General features: G+C 34.9%; 2 protein-coding genes across 8 annotated transcripts; both read right to left on the bottom strand.

Annotated features, from left to right (window-relative positions):
* Nucleotides 1–831: 831 nt before the first annotated feature.
* On the bottom strand, nt 832–2,509 carry LOC131024535 (uncharacterized). Of its 2 annotated transcripts, XM_057954047.1 has the most exons (3): nt 2,139–2,509; nt 1,378–1,588; nt 832–1,070 (listed from the first exon to the last, which is right to left on the bottom strand). In XM_057954047.1, exons 1-3 carry the CDS (start codon nt 2,384–2,386, stop codon nt 1,023–1,025), a joined length of 507 nt encoding a protein of 168 aa, XP_057810030.1. In that variant the 5' UTR covers nt 2,387–2,509; the 3' UTR covers nt 832–1,022. The 2 variants fall into 2 exon arrangements, with proteins under 2 accessions (XP_057810030.1, XP_057810029.1); XM_057954046.1 differs by having other exon boundaries at nt 832–1,588; nt 2,139–2,485.
* Nucleotides 2,510–8,846: 6,337 nt separating this feature from the next.
* Nucleotides 8,847–14,264, bottom strand: LOC131024534 (F-box protein SKIP8-like). Of its 6 annotated transcripts, none has more exons than XR_009101897.1 (6): nt 14,017–14,243; nt 13,460–13,829; nt 11,397–11,593; nt 10,367–10,577; nt 9,763–9,938; nt 8,847–9,688 (listed from the first exon to the last, which is right to left on the bottom strand). XR_009101897.1 is itself a non-coding variant. In XM_057954041.1 (6 exons), the coding sequence occupies exons 2-6, from the start codon at nt 13,709–13,711 to the stop codon at nt 9,215–9,217; spliced, it is 759 nt and encodes a 252-aa protein (XP_057810024.1). In that variant the 5' UTR covers nt 13,712–13,829; nt 14,017–14,245; the 3' UTR covers nt 8,847–9,214. The 6 variants fall into 6 exon arrangements, 5 of the variants coding, with proteins under 5 accessions (XP_057810024.1, XP_057810025.1, XP_057810026.1 ...); XM_057954041.1 differs by lacking the exon at nt 10,367–10,577 and having other exon boundaries at nt 8,847–9,309; nt 9,650–9,688; nt 14,017–14,245; XM_057954042.1 differs by lacking the exon at nt 10,367–10,577 and having other exon boundaries at nt 8,847–9,112; nt 9,650–9,688; nt 14,017–14,245.
* Between the last annotated feature and the right edge of the window lie 7,056 nt (nt 14,265–21,320).

The following is a 21,320-nucleotide window of genomic DNA, read 5'->3' as shown; positions in this document are numbered from 1 at the left end:
GTTCCTTCACGTTGTGATAATGAACACCCCAACACCTCTATTTATAGATTTTAGAGATGGGCTTCGTGGGCTTTATGGGCTTTGGGCCTCCATGTATGGGCCTTAGGGCCTTAAGTGGCCAATAAGCCCATTAATTCATTTTATTAAATATTAATCATATATATCTATTTAATTAGGAATAAAATCCCATTTAATAAAATAGAAAATATAATTGAATATTTAATTCATGAATTTACACGTGGCATGATTTAATTCGACGACAAATTTAATTGCCTACAGTTACATAGAAATACCAACCAACTTTTGAAACATCCCCATTCGCATTCTTTAACGGTCTCAAAATTCTTGCTTTCCATATTTTTTTCAAAATCAAAAGATGCCTTTCTTTCCAATTAAAATCCGTGACCCTTTCATAATCTAAATCTATCCATTAATTTTCTCATAAATACCACCAAATTCCTTCCCTCTTAGAACACACTTACACACACACACACACACACAGTGAGAGAAGAAGTATTTCCATATATCATATAAATATTATGGGAAACTGTTCAGTGAAAGCAGCGGCAGATGCTGGGCCGAACGAAATGAGAAAAACAGTTGAGGCGCTGCCGCCGGCGGGAAACGGCGTTTGGAAGGTGAAGCTGCTGATCAACCCCAAAGATTTGGAGAAGATTCTGTCGGAGGAGGTCAATACAGAGGCATTGATTCAGCAGATGAGGATGGCTGCCAATTCAACTCCCAATACAAGGAAGAGGAGCTCTTGCCGCGCCGTCACAGATAGATTTGTTTGCTAAGCTCAATCCTATGTTGTTTGATAACATAATAATGTAAACAAACATAAAGTTTTTATATACGCTTTAGCTTCGAATGTGTGTACTCATCTGGAGTTGTGTCTTGTTACAGCAACAAAGGATAGACAGAAAGAAGCAGAAAAAATACCAGATCATGGCTAATGTTGATGCTAGAAATCAAACCTGCATGTTGTTCATTGAAGGAAGCATTCTTCAACACTTAGTTAGTTAGTTACCTCTTGACTCTCCCAGATCCTTCCTTTTTGAGTTTTGTTGCTGAAATCGGAAAATTTTCAATCGGAAGGAAAGCAAGTATAGTTAGATAGAAAGTGATGAATGATGTGATATGCAGTTTCACATCACAAACATATATACAATGCTGATGAACAAGACATGAAAAATGCAGCCCTCATTTCAGGTATAACAGAAGGTTGGATATATAATCAGGTTCAAGGCATAATCCTCTGAAATCTGATGACACTAGTTTTGCAGTAGAAATACATTTTGAAGTAATTATCAACCATCTCAAGTCCAAAAATGAAATGTGAAAAGCAGTAATGAAAGAATGATGTATTTTGATTACCTTAACAGTAGCACCACGTCCGGAGACAACCTCGTCCATGCTTTGGCCGCTTCTTCTGTACCTCCCGCCCGACTGAAGATACGCAGGACAAGGCCGGTAAGCTTTTATGGGCCACCAGCCAAAGCCCGGGACTGTCGCAATCCCACCTTGAATCCTTCCTTCACCATTACAACCCCTCTCAATCTCCTCTCTTCCACACCCTTTACACCCCCTTCACCAATATTTCATCATCATCATCTCAGATAATATCTACTCCAACTATGCACATTTTTAACTCTCTTTCATTTATTTTTCTTGCTTCAGTTTTTAGTTATGCCATCAACATTTTCTTCAGCACTCAATCTATGGCCAGAAAAACTCAATAATCATCACCAAATTCACTGTCATTAAATCATACTTGATGACTAGAGCTGTTTAAGGAACATATGATGATCACTTCAACCCAAACAATCAAAACAGAGCGCCACTACATTGAATTGCCAAAAACATAAACAAAATTTATCTCCTTTATTACGGGCATTTACTATTGAGTATCCTATAGCTTAATCCATTATTTACTAAGATGAATTGAAACTTTTGGGATTTCGCAAGATCCTTGATAATTTCTACATTTGAGTTAATTTGCTTGATTCATATCCAATTGAAAGGAGTAGGATTGGAGAAATCCTAGTGATGAGGATAAAAATAGTCAATCATGATGAAGTGGAGAGTGATAAAAGTCTTGAAATTAATACAATGAGAGAGAGAGAGGGGCAAGGTACGTGAGAGGAGGGAGAGATGCCGAGCTCGAATCATCACTTTGCTCCGCTTCTTCTTCTTCTTCTTGTTGAGCAACAACGCTAGTTTCAGGCGATGAAACAGAAGGTGGGGTGATTGCCGTACTAACCAGAGCCAGAGGTGCAGTGATTTTGAGAAAGTGTCGGGATGAGGGAAAGAATTTATGGGAGGGCGGTGGTTTTGGGAGAGAGGAAGGGAAGAAGGTGGTGCCGGTGACGGCGGTGGCAGCCATAATCGGCCTTCTCTCTCTGTGTGTGGTGGGAGGAAGATAAGTTACATGGATAATTCCAACCACTGATTTCAATTCCTCTCTCTCAGTAGTCGTTTCGTTTTATCTTGTAAATAGTTTATTTGAAAAATAACTGGATTTTTTAATTGAAGCCATATAAACTGGATATTTTATCTCAGTAGTGATAAACGGACACCAGATGTACTACTACTCAACACCTGGTAAAAAACCGATTTTTTTGGTGGGTAGAGAGTGGGCCGGTTTTAGGGGTTTATTGGTTTTACTGTTTTATCCCTCGATTTTTTTCATGTATATATATTTGAAATTAGTCTCTCTCCCTTGATTTTTTCGTCCATTCTCTTTTCTTATTTTTCGTCCATTTTCTTTCCTTTTTTTTCGGCTAATTTGTTTCTAATTTTCACAAAATCTTCCATTTTGTTTCCTTAATTTTTGAAGACTTTGTTTCCTTATTTTTATGTTTTTGTTTCAGAAAATTTTATAAATTATATAATTCGAATATATATTTTTTTTGTTTTGTTATTGATTTATTTGTGTTTAAATTTTATTATTGATTTGTTACCAATAATTAAGTGTTTCTTGTTATAATAATTCTAGATTTGTTTCCGAATATTTTTTTCTAAATTAATAGTATTATTTATTTATTTTTCAAAAATTATTACTCCTAAATTTTGTGTTTATTTGTTTTTTATTAATTTGTTTCCTTAGTTTTCCAACCAAAATCACATCGTATTCACATTTTTTCCCAACCTTCACTAATTTATTTCTATTAATTAATTAAAATTTATTTCATATTATTATATCGCGTTTACTGCATTATTATAATACATTTAATCGAAGTATATGCTATTTGTTTTTTCGACCGATGCCCCATTATATTGTTTCCAAACTGAACAAATGTATATTTGTACATACAATTCAAAAAATACAAAATAATTATCAAAAAATAAAATATATGTTGAAAGGATTATTTTTAGGAGAATCTCTAAATTAGGTAATCAAATCTAGGATTAGTTTTGGGAGAATTAGAATCCCTAAATTAGTGGAAACAAATCTACGATTAATTATAGTAGAATTAGAATATCTAAATCAGTGGAAACAAATCTAGGATTAATTACAGCAGAATTAGAATCTCTAAATTAGTGGAAATAAATTTAAGATTAGTTTTAGCGGAATACACAAATTAGAGGAAACAAATAAAAAAAAATTAGCAATATAAATATCCGAAATAATAACATAATTTAATATTATTTATTTTTATCTTATAAAAAAAATCTAATTTTTGAAAAAATATAAAAATAATATCCGAAAACAAATCTATTATTTTAAGGAGAAACACAAAATTAGTTGAAAAAAATTAATAAAAAAACAAATAAACACAAAATTTAGAAGTAATAATTTTCGGGAAAAAAATAAATAATATTAATTTAGAAAAAAAATAGCTGGAAACAAATCTAGAATTATTATAACAAGAAACACTAAATTATTGGTAACAAATCAATAATAAAATTTAAAAACAAATAAATCAAAAACAAAACCCAAAAAAAAATATATTCGAATTATATAATTTATAAAATTTTCTGAAATAAAAACATAAAAATAAGGAAACAAAGTCTTCGAAAAATAAGGAAACAAAACGGAAGATTTTGTGAAAATTGGAAACAAATTAGCCGAAAAAAAAAAGGGAAAGAAAATGGACGAAAAAATCAAGGGATAGAGACTAATTTCAGATATATATACATAGAAAAAATCAAGGGATAAATCAGTAAAAATAATAAACCCTAAAACCGGCCCACTCTCTATCCACTAAAAAAATCGGTTTTTTACCAGGTGTTCAGTACACCTGGTGTTCAAATGTCATTATTGATTTTTTAATTGAAGCCATATAAACTGGATATTTTATTCGGTATAGACTTGTTTTTCATTTTTATTTTCTTTTTTGTTAAATTAATTGAAATAATTTCCTCTTGTAGAATAACTGAATAAGGTTCACAAAAATGGTAGTTTTAAAATAATTAATTTGGTTGAGTATTGAGTCCAATAACAATGTTGATAAATAATGGATAATATTGAGGGTTATAATTAAGTTAGTTGCGTGATATATACCTTATAATGACTAAAAATGAAAGTATGAAATGAGTATTTATTTTGTGGATAGACCTAAAAGGAAATATAAGGATGCATTTCGTAAACTGATAAAAGAGTATAATTTAAGGTAAATTAATAAAAATAATCTTATAAAAATTATATTGTAATTTATGATTTTATAATTAATATTCTTTATGCATATTCCTAACTACATTATGAAAAATAATAAATATTTTCTGAGAATATTATTTATAGCTTGATATTTAGTGCAAATAATTAGGGTTGGAAACACTTTTTGGTGCTAAAATTGCATTATTTTAGCACAGAGTCTGCACTAAAATGGCACCTTTTTGTGCAAAAGATGCACTAAATTTAGTCGTCACGTGCATCATTGAAGATGCCTCAAAGGGTCGTTAGGATTTTGATATAGATGTTCTTTTTCCCTCCATTTATGTATCAAGGTGGATAATATATAGGACTCATCTATGTCATCATAAAAAGAACATATTATCAAAAAATAAAAAACATAGAGTATTATTTTTGTAGTCGTGATAGTCACAGATAAAATCTACTGATGGGCGGACTCATTTATTTAATTTGGAGGACTAATTTGGAGGGGTTTACTTGCGTGATTGAGTAGAATTGTTTCAATCCCACTATTTTAATGGATCTTGAGATATTGTAAAATTTCAATTCATAAAAGTAAAGAATGCATTAATCTTATCTTGCTATTTTTATCTATTTAAGGCTAATCCTTCAAAGTAAATGCTCCGTGAATGAATAAGAATAAAAAAATCACCGCAAATTGTTAGACAGTCTTCAATTCACGTAAGACGATTTTTTTTTTTTTGGGGGGGGTGTGAATTGGAACTATTTCACATGCAATAGATAACAAATTTTAATTAACATGTCACATTCCGTGCGGACAATCAAACCTCTTAACTCAAAGTCAGAATTTTGTGCATCCATTCAATAGTTTCCCACTTTAACATCACAAAATAATCAAATTGTGTGCCAACATGATATACAACTATGTAACTATGTGAGCACATTATGCTGCACATCCTTCCAGGAAACGACCACCATCCAAATAATTGCATTTCTCTTCTTTATATCTGCGAAATTAAATTATATACATAAGTAATTAAATGCATAATTATACTAGTATGTATCATGCATGTGGTATATTCAAAATGAGATGAGTTTGAAGCAATAATAAAATCAATTAGCTTGCTAGTACCATCAATATAACAAGTATGTACTACCAACAAGATCAACATTTATAACCAAGAAATGAAAACCTATATATACAAAGTCATTTATTTGTATCACTATTCACACTTTAATTTCCTTACACATACAAACCCATTTTCATCACTATTCACTCTTTTCCGTACCATACAAACCCATTTTCATTACTATTCATTAATTAAAATAAAAACCTGTACATCTTTGCCATCACTAATCAATTTTACTAAACAATGTCCACCATTTCCATCACTGTTCATCCCTGTTTTCACACATTATGTGCGCGCACCTTACTCTAAGAAAAATAAAGGTGGTTCTCTTTGGTTGTAAATTTATCATGAGAACTAAGAATGATAAGAAAAGATAGAAAAAAATTTATCCTCCCCATCTTTTTTATCTCATGTTCTTTAAGGTGGAAAACATAGTTTATCACATCAAATACCTCAAGGAAAATATTATCACATCAATTACCCATGATAATATTATCATGAGTTTGAGTGAAAAAGGAGGGAAAAGAGGCTGCCTGAATTTTTTTCCATCATGCCCAAGAAAAATTATCCTTTTTTACAGAAAATGATGAAAAATTAGTAAGAAGATATGTTTTTCACCTTTTCCCATCAAAGAGAACGCACCCTAAGATGAAAAAGACTAGTACATAAAAGAACTAATATTCATATGATAGAGTGCAATGTAAGTGCAGAAGTTTGTCTTAAAAGGTTTCTATTGGTTGGTAATTTTGTCTTAAAAGATTCTATTGATGAAATTTTTTACAATTTCAATTGTCTAAAATGATGTACATAGTGGACTCCATGGCTGAAACATAATGGATAGTTTGTCTTAAAGAGTTTCTATTGATGAAATTAAAGAATAAATTTTAAATCTTATCCAGAAAAAAATTTCCAGTGTGTCTGTGTGTGTATATATATATATAGGTCATTTAGCTAATTATTTAAACCGTAGAGGGAATCCAAGAATTGTCATATCTAATGATTCAATATAAATACCTCAGTGAGTAGCATGAAACTCATCATGCATAGGAGGTGAAATAAAGTGATGACTGATATTGTATGGAATTTTAATGGATGAAACACAGACATAATGATGGGCCATTTTATTTTAAAATCTTCTATTTATTAGAAGAACAAATTTTGATTCCTGCCTAAAATAAATATTCCAATATACCTAGGTCATTTAACTAATTAAACCCTAGAGGGACCCCAATAAATAGATCTAATTCATGATTTAGTATACCTACTTTAGAGAGTAGCATGTCTAGATTTGGTATATAATTCACTTAAAGGGATAAAGCAAAGCATAACATATTGATGGATAATTTTGTCTCAAAAAAGAAGTATCTTGCCTGAAAAAACATTGTAATATATGTATTTGAATTTTGGAATATCCAAGACCCTTGATTATTTTTATCATTTAAGCTAATTTTGCTTTAAGCTAATTTTGCTTTGTTCTTATCTCAGTGAAAATGTGAGATTGAAGATATCATACTCTTAAGAATAAAAAAATACTCAATCATGCAAAATAAACGCCTATTAAAAGAAGGGTTATTGGCGCCTAAATACACCAACTTTGGCGATAGTTTGGTTTTGCACATGAACTTTGAAATGTGTAAAAAAATACATGAACTTTAATGTTGTAGCAATTTTATCACAAATTCAAATACTCCCTCCGTCCACGAAAGAACTTCCTATCTTTCCTTTTTGGGACGCCCACAAAAGAACTTCCTACCTATTTTTGGACTATACCCCACCACTTATAATCCTCTTACTTTTCACTTTTCACAACTCTCAATATTAATTATAACATCTTTTCATCACTCTCAATACACTCAACTACCTTTTATCCACTCTCAATACACTCAACAATATTTTTTCTTAAAACCCGTGCCACTCCCTCCTAGGAAGTTCTTTTATGGACGGAGGGAGTATTAGATATTCAAACTCCATAAAAATCTTACGATTTACGAATTTAGAGATGTCTTATACGATATCTTTTAGAGATATCCTATATGGTGTCATTTTTTAAAATGTCCGATGATTACACGTTGATATTTCGATTTGTCACGTTAGTTTTAATTTGAGAATAAATTGAATTTGTGACATCGTATTGGACACCTCTAAAAGATATCGTATAATACATCTCTAAACTCGTAAATCGTAAGATTTTTATGGAGTTCGAATATCTTATATTTGAATTTGTGATAAAAATTTTACAACATTAAAGTTCATGTATTTTTTTGCACCTTTCAAAGTTTATGTGCAAAACCAAACTACCCTCAAAGTTGGTGTATTTAGGTGCTAATAACCCTTAAAAGAATTCCAACAATGTGATATCCAATTATGGTTTAATATTAGTAGCATTAAACTCCTCATGTGTGGGAGTGCAACATATGTATGTCTAAAATTGTACACAATTGACTTTAAGGAATGAAATATATATACTGATGGGTACTTTCATCTTAAAGAGTTTACATTGATGAAAAGAACAAAATCTAATTCTTGCCTAGAAAAAAATATTCCAAGAACAAAATTTCATTCTTGCCTAGAAAAAATATTCCAACTTAGCACATTTAACTAATTAAATCCTAGAGGGAGTCACAAAGTCATATCTGATGATTTAATATACCCATCCTAGTAAGTAGCATGAAACTCCTCATGCGCGAAAAAGTGTAGCAATGCCATGTTTATAATTGTGCGTAATTGACTTTAAGGGATGAAACATATCATAGCAAGTTTTATCTTAATTAAAAGGGGTGTTTAATTTGGTGGATGGAATAAATAAAATTGATAGGATTAAAGGATGATTAAATAATTCACCCAACTTTGAGATAATAAATAATTATGTAATTTGATAAACTTCAGCTAATTAAAGCATTGCTCGAGTAACAATTGCATGGTGGCATCCATCATAAACTTCAGGATACATTTAGTTCAAGTTTCAGAATTGTCTACACCAAAAAGAAAGGAAGAAAAAGCCTAATCTATCCCTGTTCTTTTAAAAAACAAAAAAAAAAAGCCTAAAATGCTAATCAATCAGTAATAATCACATTTAAATGTTAGTTCACTAACTATAACAAAACAAATTTACAAAAATATTTACAGTAAATCCATCCCCCGGACTAATTACAACAAACAAAATTGTTAATACATCAAAGTCAAAACTCTCTCTCTCTCTCTCACTGATTACAAATTTACAATACACAAAAATTGGTAAGAACTCCAGGAAAAAGAAAAAAAAGTTCCCTCAACAAAAATCACACCATTTACATTCAAAATACATGTTAATCACCAATGCACTCCGCATTTCCTATAACCTATAATCCCACTACCCAAAACATGAATTTCCCATGATCAAATCCTCCTGAATAATTGCAAATAATAACAAAATAGTTTAAGGCCTCATTTCCAGATTCATTTAAGTCATAGTGCTAGTGAAGAAAATTCCAGTCAGATGTCGGTCACACTAGGTGGTAAATGGAAGCAGATGGAGAGGGGGCAGACAAAATCGTTCAGTCCACAAATGATGTCCTGGTCTGTCTTTCATTCCGTGTTTGGAAACTTTGGATAAATAGAAGGATGATGTTATATAAGAAATGTTAATCAATTGTTCCAAACTTTCCAAACACATAATGGATAGAACAACACACCAATTGTAGACAAGAAAATCTTGACTCGGGGGGAGGAAACTTCATATGTGCATATACTGTGCAGTGCATGTATTGCGCATGTATTTTGAGAAGAGAGACTTGTGAAAATCAAGACCCTAAATATAGACATCTTTCGACAATGCCACATATGCAAAACTTGAGGTAATGAAACAGTTATTAAAAAAGAAACTAGAATCTCCCAAGAAAAAAAATTCTTCAAGTAACTTCTAAAAAAAATGTAAAAGCTTTACCGTTTCCTTGAAAATCCTTGTCAGGGCGTCTCCTTATCCCTGCACAAATTGTTGATCAGCTCCTCCATGGATGAGAGCTGCTAAGCTATGATGGTGCACCATGTACCACCTACCATTACAGAGTTCATAAATGTTTGTCACATTGTATGCCCTCTCCATGTCAGCAAAAGCTTTCATGGTCACCCAAGCCATATCTGTTAGGACACGAGTCCTAACATCACGTATCTGGAAATCAATAACATTCTCCCAGCTAAATGCCACCCGCCAGCTCTCCATAACTTCATTGTAACTAGAAAAGTAGGAACATATTAGTATTCTACTATTCTTGTTTGAACACATGGATCTCAGCAATGACAAAACATTAAAGTAACTTAAAAGAAATGGAAAAATAAACAGCTTAAAGAATAGGAGTCATAGGACTATTATGTTAGCACCACCATCTCAACCGAACATGCAGTCATGAAGCTTATATCAGTTAAAAATTATGGAGGTTGTACTTTGTAGTTTGTAGACAAGCTCAAATATCAATTACAGAAAGAACTCAGGGATGCCGGTTCTCTTTATCAAAGAAGGGCCGTCATATTCACCACAGGACAGAATGTGTTAGTATAATCGTCATATTTTCTTCAACATACATCGTAAAATTTTCTCCGACTCCTTATAGCAAGTAAGTTTTTTCATACATATCAGTGTGAAGATAAGCCACCAGCACCATACTTCATTTGTTACTATCAGTGGCGGACACAGAAAATCTGTGGGGGGAGGGCTCCGCTGCCTTCGTCAGTCTTCAGCATGCTGCTGTTTTCTTCTGTTCTTCGGGTTCGAGGCTTGGAGAAGGCAGTTTTCCAGTGATTCAGTTTGGTGATGAGGGTTCTCACCCCTCTTATCGAACCAAGCTCTCGCACAAAATTCCAGCGATTTCGAGATCCTATAAGAATAAAAACTTAAAAAATAAAAATAAAAATAAAAACTTGGTTGGTGGAAGCTGAAGCCACTCTCCCCGCCAAGTCTTTTAGTCTCCACCACCGGTTGCCATACCTCCAGCCTGAACTTTATTTATTCACAACTTAACAAATTTCTACTAATAAACTTCTCATCTAATAGTTTCCGACTGATAAACTTCAAAGCAGACAATTCTCTAATATAACTCCTGCTCTCCTCTGCTTGTCACCAACGATGCTATAGCCACTGAAACTCTACGGAACTTATTTTCGAATTATTTTATCATGACAAAGATTTCAAAATAATATTAATGAGCCAAAATGGGCATGGTTTGCTATAGCAAAGACGAATTCTACCCACCCTTATAAAAATATATTAAAAAAATACCCACTGTCATGAAATTGCCCTTCGATGCACGAACATGTTTGTGCATTAGTTCAAATTGAACTAATACGAATGCACAAAACAGATCTATTAGTGCACGAAACAGATCGAAGAGAACATTCGTCCATCCCCAAATTCACCCAAAAAGTGGATAGTTTTTATACTTGTATGTATAATTTGTCTTTACTAAATCAAAATGGGTACTTTTGACTATTAACTCTATATTAATCCATAGTTTACTGCACAGCCAACAGAGGACTTGCGCAACTTGCCAAAGTAAGTCATAGAATGAAAGAAATGCATAGACATTTAAGTGCAATTTACATCAGAAAAGGCAAGGAGACAGTAAAAGGGAAATCCCTTTGTTAGTTATAAGAACATACTTAAAAGGAAAAATCATGCACAACTAAAAGCCACGTACCCAGTAAATGACTTGCCATTAGCATGGAAACATTTGACATAACCTGCATTGTGCCAAAACTGGGATATAGCAGAATGTGACCTTTCTTTAACTATCCTATAAAACTCAGCGTTGCACTTAACAATGGCTACGGTAGCAGCATAATAAGCTTTCCATCCATTGGCTGGTTTAACATTACCTTGCTCCAACGAGAAATCCTAGAAGATGAGGCAAAAGACCAATAAAATCAACATATTGACAGTTTAAATAATGACTGAATTACTATAGACTAATTTTATGCATCCATATAATTTTAGAGAGAAGAATTACAAAATTGCCTATGGAGAAAACAGCATGCACAAAGGAATTATTTGAGAATGGCTACCTTCTTGATCAGCAGACTCATGCCAATAAATATTAACAGACTAGGACTCAGATTATTCAAGACTTACCAAAGAGCAAAATACATAATCAAGAATTAACAGCATCCTTTGGGGTTACGTGTTTGTGTGCAAGTATGGGTGAAGCATGATAAATGTTTACCCTATAATACGAATCTTTTAGTAAAACGAACAAGCACAGTAGGCCATTTAGCTGATAATGTAATTGTAATCTATTAAGTTGCCAAAATATGGTAAAAGCAGTAATGTTAAAGCACAAAGAGCATGTTTCCGTTTACATAATTCAGGAATAGAGGGCAGTCTTCTTTTGGTTCTTATATTTAAATTTATACTTTCACCTTTTATTCTGCCCCCTGTCTCTCACTTGTCTGAATGAGACCCAGGTGGGGGGGGCGGGGTGATGAATGGTGATGCAGAGGGAGAATAACAACTTCTTACTGCTTAAATTACGAAAGAGTAGTCTGTAGAGGAAACTTTATGATTCAGTTATAAGCTTAAATTTTTGTTTTTACCCTTTCAAGTTTAGGTGCATTTTTTAGTGACCACGTCTCATGGAGAATCGAAAAAAGTGGATCTCTCCTCCTCACCACATACCAGCTTCATTATTTTGTGAACCAGAAAATCTCAATTGTTAAATCACACCTACAGCATTAGTACTGATTACGAGGCTGCATGAGCTGTTATAAGTGTACCTCAAGAAGCAATTATCTGAACTATCATTTCTTTCTTATTTAGCACATTTAGTTACAAAATCATGACTGTTGCTAATAGAAATAAGAAATTATAGATATCTTAGAGACGTAAAACTCTGCTTAGCAACCATATTATAAAATCGGAACACGTGTCAAAGATTCAACAGTTTCTAGCATTTAAGCATAAAATGACAGAATTGGTATGCCGGTAAATGGTCAAAATTCCAAGAAAATATCTGTCTGAACAATTAATAGTAGTCCGACAGCCATGAATTGATATTGCCGAATCTTTAGCCGAAAAATCCAAACTAAGACTAGAAAAGAAAGTCATCTATACTATATCAAAGACAACGCAAACCAACTGAACAAAAAAACACAAGCATGCATAACGGTTCCCTCGCATACATCTGTCAGACTTACACAAGCTAATCCCAAATCAATAAGATGCTTCGCTAACTCAAGTTGCACAACCCTGATTTGATTGCTTTACGACCAATAATTGACCGGAAAAAGAATATGGAAGGCCTTTTCATTATTATAGAATCTGGTAGTAGAATTTACATCGCAAGAATTACCAGGCACTCGCACTGCTGACCTTCTCACTCTCTATTCATGTGGATTAATTATTATTACTCCAAGAAAAGAAATAAGTTGATTATTGTATTATATGTGGTGATCAAACTAAAGAATACCAAAACATGGTGGCGAAGAACTGTTTTTCCTCAACAGACCAGAAACTAGCCAAGGTCAAATCATTCGACAGGCTTAAGAATTACGTAACTATCTTCCACTGTTAGATCCAATCAACTACATGAGATTCAACACTCAAACCTAAAGAAGTACAAATTCCAAAGAACAAAAACACAACCAATAAGTCATAAGAGAGGTTTTCCAGAGAACCAATAAAGCGCATTAATAACCTAAAAATAAACTACCCTAACACAAACGTATCATGCCAAAATCCCAAGACTGATCTTCTAAAGAACCAAACCTTAAGATAGAGCGCCTTCCATACACTCTCATCATTGGCAGCTCTATGCAGGAGCGAATTCGTCATCGACAGACCGCAGAGGCTTGGGTAATCCAAGAAGGTGAGTGCATGCATTCTTATCTCCGGCACCAGTTGCTCAATTATCGATGTCCCCGTCTCCCACTCCTTCTCCATCTTCCCACCATCCACAGGCACAGTCATTCTCTCGCCACAGTCTATTCCATTCTGTTCACCCACACAAACAGAAGGCATCAATTCTCCCAATTCAGAAGGGCTCCGCTGTCGCCTCGCTCTCCGCAAAATAAGAGCAGTCGCGAAAAAGATGCAGACAAGCGTAGCGGACAGGGCTACCAGCAATGACGAAAAATCACTGACAAAGAAAATGCCGGAAATGGTAAACTTGAACTCCATTTCACAACTCTTGAAACCAGTGCAATTGCAGTAATTCAGGCAATTTGAAATAGAAGGAACGTAAAATTAAGGTTAATTATAGAAAAGCCCTAGGTTGCCATCTACTGTATCAGGGAAACAATGTGATTCTGCATGTGTTTTTGTACCTCTTTTTCCTCAGTGTCTTGCTTTTTTATCAGGTGGGGAGAATTTTGGATTTAAAAGCCCCATTTACTGCGCTTTCGTGTGTAATCTGTGCTGGCGCTGGTGAGTATCTCCTTAAATGAAACCCTAATTTAGGGGTTTTAGAGAGAGAAGAGAATGAGTGCAGATGGTGATGAGAGAGAAAGTTGGTGGTGGTTAAGTTGATGGTGGTTTTGTAACTGAAATGAGAGGGGAAAAAGGGTGGTGGGAGACTGGACCTCATACTAAGGGGTACTTCTGCCAATTCAGCTCATAATTTTGAACTTCGACTTCGTCACCTCACCGCTTTCATACCCAACTAGTATGCTCTCTCGTACGATGCATAGGCTACGATTACACTAAATCATAATATAACTAAATTAATAGTCATTATTTAATATAATAATTTTGGCTCGTAAAAGTTCAAATTGTATATTATTAAATTATTATATAAATAAATAAATAAATAATTTGTACACATAATTAAATTAATATATATAATATTTTAAATTCTAATTTTAAGATATATAACTAATATTTTATTTACAAATTCATATTTAAATTAATACAAATTTCCTCTCCTTAATTGTATTAAAAATTACTGTAGTTTAAATAATTATATTTAAAAATCATGTAAACTTTTTTAAAAGGAAAAAAATGACATATGCATATGCTTATGTTTGTCACCCATAAACGAAAATACAATGAAAATAGAGTACGATATTCAACATTATAAATAAATGAGAGCGAACAAAAATTAATTTTAATATTGTAATCGATCATAACTTAATAATCTCAAATTTATTTTTTATAATTTTTATACCAAATTAAAGATCTTTTCACAACTTTAATTTAACATCCATTTGCATTATTTTTATAATAGAAATTAATGATTTTTTAAAAAGAATTAAAAAAGAAGATAGAAAATTTGGAGAGAAAGTTTATGAGGAGAGAGAAAATTTGGAGGTAAACAAACTCCTCTTTTATACTCCCTCCGTCCCAATGAAATCGGTGCATATTCCTTTTTAAGTCGTCCCAAAGAAAGTGGTGCATTTTTGTCACGACCGGCCCTAATTAAGGATAATTAAGCCGGGGAAACCGTGACTAATGGAGGGAGATTAGGAGCGGGGTAGAAAGGGGGATAATCAAACAAGGAAGGATCGCATTTCATCATTTTTTTTATAAAAGGGATATTTATAATATAACGGAGGTTTAGTCGTATAGACTCAAATAATTAGTAAGTTCGGATAACTCCGACTTAGCCAAAATAACATAAAACTTCTGAGTACGCAGCGGAATAAGGTTATGATTACATGTATGAAGACATGTATCCCTAGAGTTCATTAATACATAATAAGACAAAAGAGTCCCGCTCGTCACTTCATCACCATCGGCAGCTACTCAACCTGCACATTTAGAAATATATGCAGGGCTGAGTACAAAAGTACTCAGTGGGCACGTATGCCTAAGTATAAAAATACATGCTTCAAAACTGTTAATTGTCATGCCATCATAAACAGTACAGCAAGGGAGTTTTTCGCTAAAAAGGCCCAAGCTTACTAAGTTCATTTGTGATTCTTAAAGTTCGACTGCAGTCTAAGTTCTCTTGTAATCTATCATATCTGGAACTGTGTGCCGGAGAGGTGGCCACCTCTCACGGTCACTTGACCGGCCAACCCGCTAGATGACTCACGGTCACTGGTGTACACTAGCCCTGGCAGGATAGCTATCAACTGCTCAGGACCCGAATTCGATTGCATAATAACTGGCAAAGCCACATCAGATAGATATCATACCAAACATTGAAACATTTATGGCAAGACAATAATTGAAATAATTTTCAGTTCAATGATTTTGCAATGAAATAAATGTTCAAACATAACATTAAACTCATTTGATATATATGAAAGTAAACCCACCTGATAAACAAAGCTTTGCTACAGTTCAGTAACTCCTTGACTAACTCTTACTCTTGCGTTTAACCTTTAATGCAAGAACTTAAGGTCAAACCTTAGCTCGATGGAAATTCTTAAATTAATGAGAATACGTAAAATAAATATGCATGACTCATTTTCCTTTAATTAATATTCTAATTCGAGAATTTCAAATAATAATCCAAACTATAGGATTAAGCTCGTCTTATGAAATCGGATAATTAATCTTAATTAATCCGCTCGTCTTAGGGTATACTAACCCCCTTACTAATTAATAACCTCGTTCTAAATTAATACAATTAATTGATTTATCCAAACTAATCCTTTAATCGGACTTAAAAAATAGGGCAATCCAATTATTAAATGGGTCTAGAAACTACTTCATCAAATGGCCAACTCTACTTTAATAAAACTTGGGCTCAATTGATACAAAAGAAATCGGCCCACTCAAAAAATTGAAGCAGATCGGCCCATCTCCATTTAATTTCAGCCCAATTAATAAATGGTCAGCCAAATAAAATAATGAGGGGCTCCAAATAACAATATTAATAATTTTGAGCTCAAATGTGTGAATTAAATAATTGGCTCAAATGAAAAAAATAAATCTGGACGGCCCATAGAACATATATGAGGCGGCCCAACGGAATAAAATACGAGGCCCGAACAGTGAATAAAATCGGCCCAATTACTGAATAAACGATTGGACTCAATTAAATGATGCATGGCCCAATGAATAAATCCCCAGCCCATTCTAATTAATTTAAACTTCAGCCCAAGATAAAATAAAATAAAAGCCCAAAGAAATTAAAATGAAAAAGCCCAATCTTTAGCCCAACAACAAAAATAACAAAAATAAAAGCCCAACAACATTTTTCTCCCCCCCCAAATCTCTCGGTTCTGTCTCTCTCTCTCAATGAAAATCAAAGTCCTCCCTTTTCTCCTCAACCGATCTCTCCCTCTCTCTCGACCTGTTACTGGCGGGGTCAGGCGCCGGCGAGACCGGTGTCAACCGCCTCGCTGAGTTGTCGTCCCGCCTTCTCTCTCAACATCAGACATGGTCTCCCCCTCCTTCTCCCTCTCAATCTGCCCCTCTCTCTCGTGCTCGGTTCCGGCGAGGCCGACGAGGCCGCCCTCTCATCCTTCGATCTCTCCTCTCAAAATTTCGGCTGAACTCAGCCTTGTCCCTCACTCTTTTCTTCGATCTTAGTTCCTCTGCTCACAAACAAGGTTGCCGCTCTTGTTTTCATAAAATCAGTCGCGCCTCCGCGGCTCTGGAATTCCGGCGAGAGATCGCCGCCTGGGAGCGGCGTCGTTCATCTCCTGAAAACTGGCGTCCCTCCTCTCACTTCACAGATGCGAGGTAGAAAGGAGGTGAGCCCTAATTTCCTGGATCAGAAATCGCCTCCACCGCCGTCACCGGAAAACCAGCGAGCGAGGTTGCTTCTGTCGCCATTCTGAGGTCCGACGAGGTCGGCTCCCTCCGTAGCTGTCGGTGCTGGGTGAAGGCACCGCGAACCGCTGTCGTTGCTCTTCCGGGCGATGGTGAGGCAGACGAAATTTCACAACTCAAAAGAATTGAGCCCTAGCTTCTCTTTCCACAAGGCGTCGCCGCTCTGTGATTCGGCGAGAGCCTCACCGTCGTCGTCGCCGGGTTCTCCCCTGATCTCGCCCGACAAGCAGCATAGCTCTGCCTCCGACGATGCTCCTCGATTCGGCGAAACAGGGCAGCCTCCCCTCCTTAATGAAAGCTAAGTTCATTCTTAATACTCTATTGTGAACGAAACTCAAAGTTTGTTGTAAACCCAGTTCATATTTCTATTGAGTTCTAGCATTTCTATAATTCGATTATGCAGTGGGTAAAACTAGCCATAGTAGTTTGTTTATCGTGCTTAAGTGTAGAGTATGTATGATGGGAAAGTAGTATATGGAGCTCAATGAATACCTTGAATGCTTTGCGAATGTTTGGTGCATGGTTGGCTGCTGCTGTTGTTGAATCCAGAGGATAGGAACTGAAATAAACTGTGGATTGCTTTCATTCTGAATGCAGGTTGAAAATTCAAGAAGGAAGTTTGCAGCTGAATTGTTACAGGCGTGAATTTGGTAGTTATACTTGAGTATCTAGTCATCTATGCCATGTGAAAGCCTTGAGAGAGAATAGGTAGAGTTGCGGCTGATTGACAGTTTCTCTCATTTTTCTCTCCCGCATGCTTGTATGATTGACAGCTTCTCTCATTTTTCTCTCCCGCATGCTTGTAGGTATGTAGCTGTAGTGTTTTGTGATAGTGATAGTGATAGGTTTTGATTGTAAGTAGAGAATAGTGGTGATGTAAATAATTCCCTACAGTCATTGTGTAAAGTTGTATCTGAAAATCTAATTTCTTTGTATCATCGTATATCTATAAAATTGGTTCTAGATTTTGCTGAATAACTATGCTTCGATATAACATCTCTACGAATTAAATAACTAATTGAACTCGTTCTCATTAGTCGGAACTAAATCATGACTTTCAAGTAACTAATAGAAATAAAATCTCTATCGCATATAAAATAATCACTTTAAGTTGACTTTGCTAAGTCAGTTATAGATTAAAAAAAAAAAAAAAATATAAATTATTAACTGGCTCAATATCCCGATTCTCTCACGCGAAGCTAACAAGCATAACTAAAATAGTAATAGGCAAAGAATACATATAATTTAGAATCCTAGTTGAATTCTAAATATAAATAATTACTGGGCTTTTCAATTACTGAAAGATGCAATAATAATTATCGCATTACTGGTCTTAATCATAAATAAAAGAACGGGCTACTACATTCTACCCCTCTTAACAAAAATTTCGTCCCGAAATTTGCCTATTATCGCAAAAGTTTTGAGTAACTTCTCTCATCTTGCTTTTGAGTTCTCACGTTGCTTTTTCTTATCCATGGTGTCTCCATTGGATTTTTACTATAGTGATAGACTTGCTCCTGGGTTGTTTCACTTTTTGGTCCCAGATGGCTTTTGGCCTTTCTTTATAGCTCAATCTGGGCTAAGGATCATCTTCTTTTGGTAGATCACGTGCTTTGGATCGAAAACATACTTCCTAAGTTGGGATGTGTGGAAACATTGGGCATTCCCATAAATTGGCGGTAACGCCAATCCTAAGCCACTAGGCCTATTTTATCTAGAATCTCCTAAGGTTCCAGAAATCGTGACATAAGCTTACCTTTGACACCAAACCTAATTATTCATTTGGAGGGAGATGGCTTTTAGGAAGACCTTGTCTCCTACTAAAGATGTAACTCAGGTCGGCGCGTATCAAAGTAAAAATTTTGTCTATCGCCTCTTTTATTCTTTCTCTGACAATCGAACTATCTCGATCATCTCGCTGAGCATTTTTTTGTCCTAAGATTCTCCTTCACCTACTTTGCCCAGTAAAGTAACGATCTGCATTTTCTTTCATATACTGCCTCATAAGGCGTCATATCGATGGTTGCCTGATAATTATTATCATATGCAAACTAAATCAATGACAGCACTGATTCCTCACTTCAACCTCTGTCTAGTACTATTACTCTTAACACTTCTTCGAGAGTTTGAATCGTTCTCTCAAACTGTCCATCCGTTTGTAAGTGGAAGACAACACTAAAATTTGACCTCGTGCCTGATTCCTTCTACAAGTTCATCCAAAACCTGGATGTAAACTTCGAATTCTCCGATAGTCTAAATTTTTCTCTTAAACATCCATAAGTGATTGTCACGGGCACACCGTGTAACGCACAATTTCTCGGGTATACAACTAGGCTAGCTTGTTCGATTAGTATCTAATTGGTATTGTTATACAATGAGCGCATTTCGTGAGTCACTACACTATTACGCAAATGGCGGTGTTCCCTCCTTTCGACTTTGTAAACTAGCCACGAAATCCATTGTAATGTGCTCCCACCTCCAATCTGGAAATTCCAATGGGTGTAACTCATCATATGGTCTTTGGTGTTAAGCCTTCACTCGTTAACATGTTAGGCATCTCTCAACAAATGAAGCTATATCTTTCTTTATATCTATTCACTAAAATTTTCCTTCCTAGTCCTAGTACTTTTTGTGCTTCCCTGGTGGGCAGTATGTAACGTGGAATGAGCCACGCTTATTACCTCATTTTTGAGTTTCTCATCATGTGGGATACACTATCTTTCTTCAAACATTAACGCATTATCCGACGTCTCGTGGTAACATGCAGGCTTGCCTATTCTTATTGCTAAACGTATTCTCTCCAAGATCTCACCATTTCTTTGTGCATCTAGCACCTTTCCTTTAGAATTGGGTATTACTACCATCGTGGTATTAATTCCTCCTACTAATTCTGGTGGTTTAACCACTATTAAACTCATTCTACAAAAATCTTTCATGAGTTCCCCCTGATAAGTGAGGAAAGATCTCAACATAGATTGAATCTTACGACTCAAGGCATCAGCTACCACATTAGCGTTTTCGGTATGGTAGTTAATATTACATCCATGATCCTTCCATAGTTCGAGTAATCTCTTTTATCTCAAATTAAGATCTCATTATTCGAGTAGATCGATACATTGTCTATAAAAACTAAGGCAAATGGTCTTAGTAATGGTGAAATGCTCGGTTCATGAACATGACTGGTGCGTTGATCAATTCGAATGGCAGCACCACGAACTCGTATTGGCCACATTCGGTTCGAAATGTCGTCTTAGTTATATCTTTAGGTCGAATCTTTAGTTGATGGTATCTAGATCTTCAAATTTATGTATGAGAATACAATCGCTCATCTGAGATGATAAAAACTCAACTATCTTAGATAATGAATATTTGTTCTTGAGTGCCACCTTGTTCAATTCTTTGTAGTCTATACACGTTCTCAGTGTGCCACCTTTCTTCTTCATGAAAAGTGCAGGTGTATCCCAAGGCGATACACTGGGTCTGATAAATCCAAGATCTAAAGTTCTTGAAGTTGGATCTCGAGTTCCTCCAATTCTTTTGGAGCCTTTCTGCATGGTGCCTTCGAAGCCGACTCGTCACCCATATATTTATGAAGATTTACTCAAATCTTGATTAGCTCTTTTCGTTTTAAGTCCTAGGGTGTCAACACCTATACTTGCTATGAAAGTATGTGAAGCACCCATGTCAAACAGAAGTACCACAAGAGTAGTGAGTAGTATGCTCATTGCTAGTTTTTTTTTTTTTTTTTTTTTTTTCAAGTATTCTCGGGTTGTTTCTGTTTTAGCATAAGCCCTAGCATGACGGGGCTGTTCATGATGTTGTTGTTGTTGTTGCTGCTGGCGTGGTTACTGCTCTTAGTGTGGTTGGGGAAAATCTTGGATTGGTCACAAATGCGAAGCTTGAG

The sequence above is a fragment of the Salvia miltiorrhiza genome, chromosome 5 (genome assembly GCF_028751815.1).
Source record: "Salvia miltiorrhiza cultivar Shanhuang (shh) chromosome 5, IMPLAD_Smil_shh, whole genome shotgun sequence".
NCBI lineage: Eukaryota > Viridiplantae > Streptophyta > Magnoliopsida > Lamiales > Lamiaceae > Salvia > Salvia miltiorrhiza.
The sequence above is the reverse complement of the archived record's forward strand: the minus strand, read 5'-3'. Positions and strand labels throughout refer to the sequence as shown.

Excerpts from the sequence above, each read along its gene's own strand:
- LOC131024535 (XM_057954046.1), bottom strand. The coding sequence starts at position 2,386 with ATGGCTGCCACCGCCGTCACCGGCACCACCTTCTTCCCTTCCTCTCTC. Across the intron at positions 1,589-2,138 it reads GCATCTCTCCCTCCTCTCAC|GGGGTGTAAAGGGTGTGGAA; the intron begins GTACCTTGCCCC and ends ATATTGGTGAAG.
- LOC131024534 (XM_057954041.1), bottom strand. The coding sequence starts at position 13,711 with ATGCCTTCTGTTTGTGTGGGTGAACAGAATGGAATAGACTGTGGCGAG. Across the intron at positions 9,939-11,396 it reads AATGGCAAGTCATTTACTGG|TTACAATGAAGTTATGGAGA; the intron begins GTACGTGGCTTT and ends CTACTTTTCTAG. Across the intron at positions 9,310-9,649 it reads CAAGGATTTTCAAGGAAACG|TTTCCAAACACGGAATGAAA; the intron begins GTAAAGCTTTTA and ends ATTTATCCAAAG.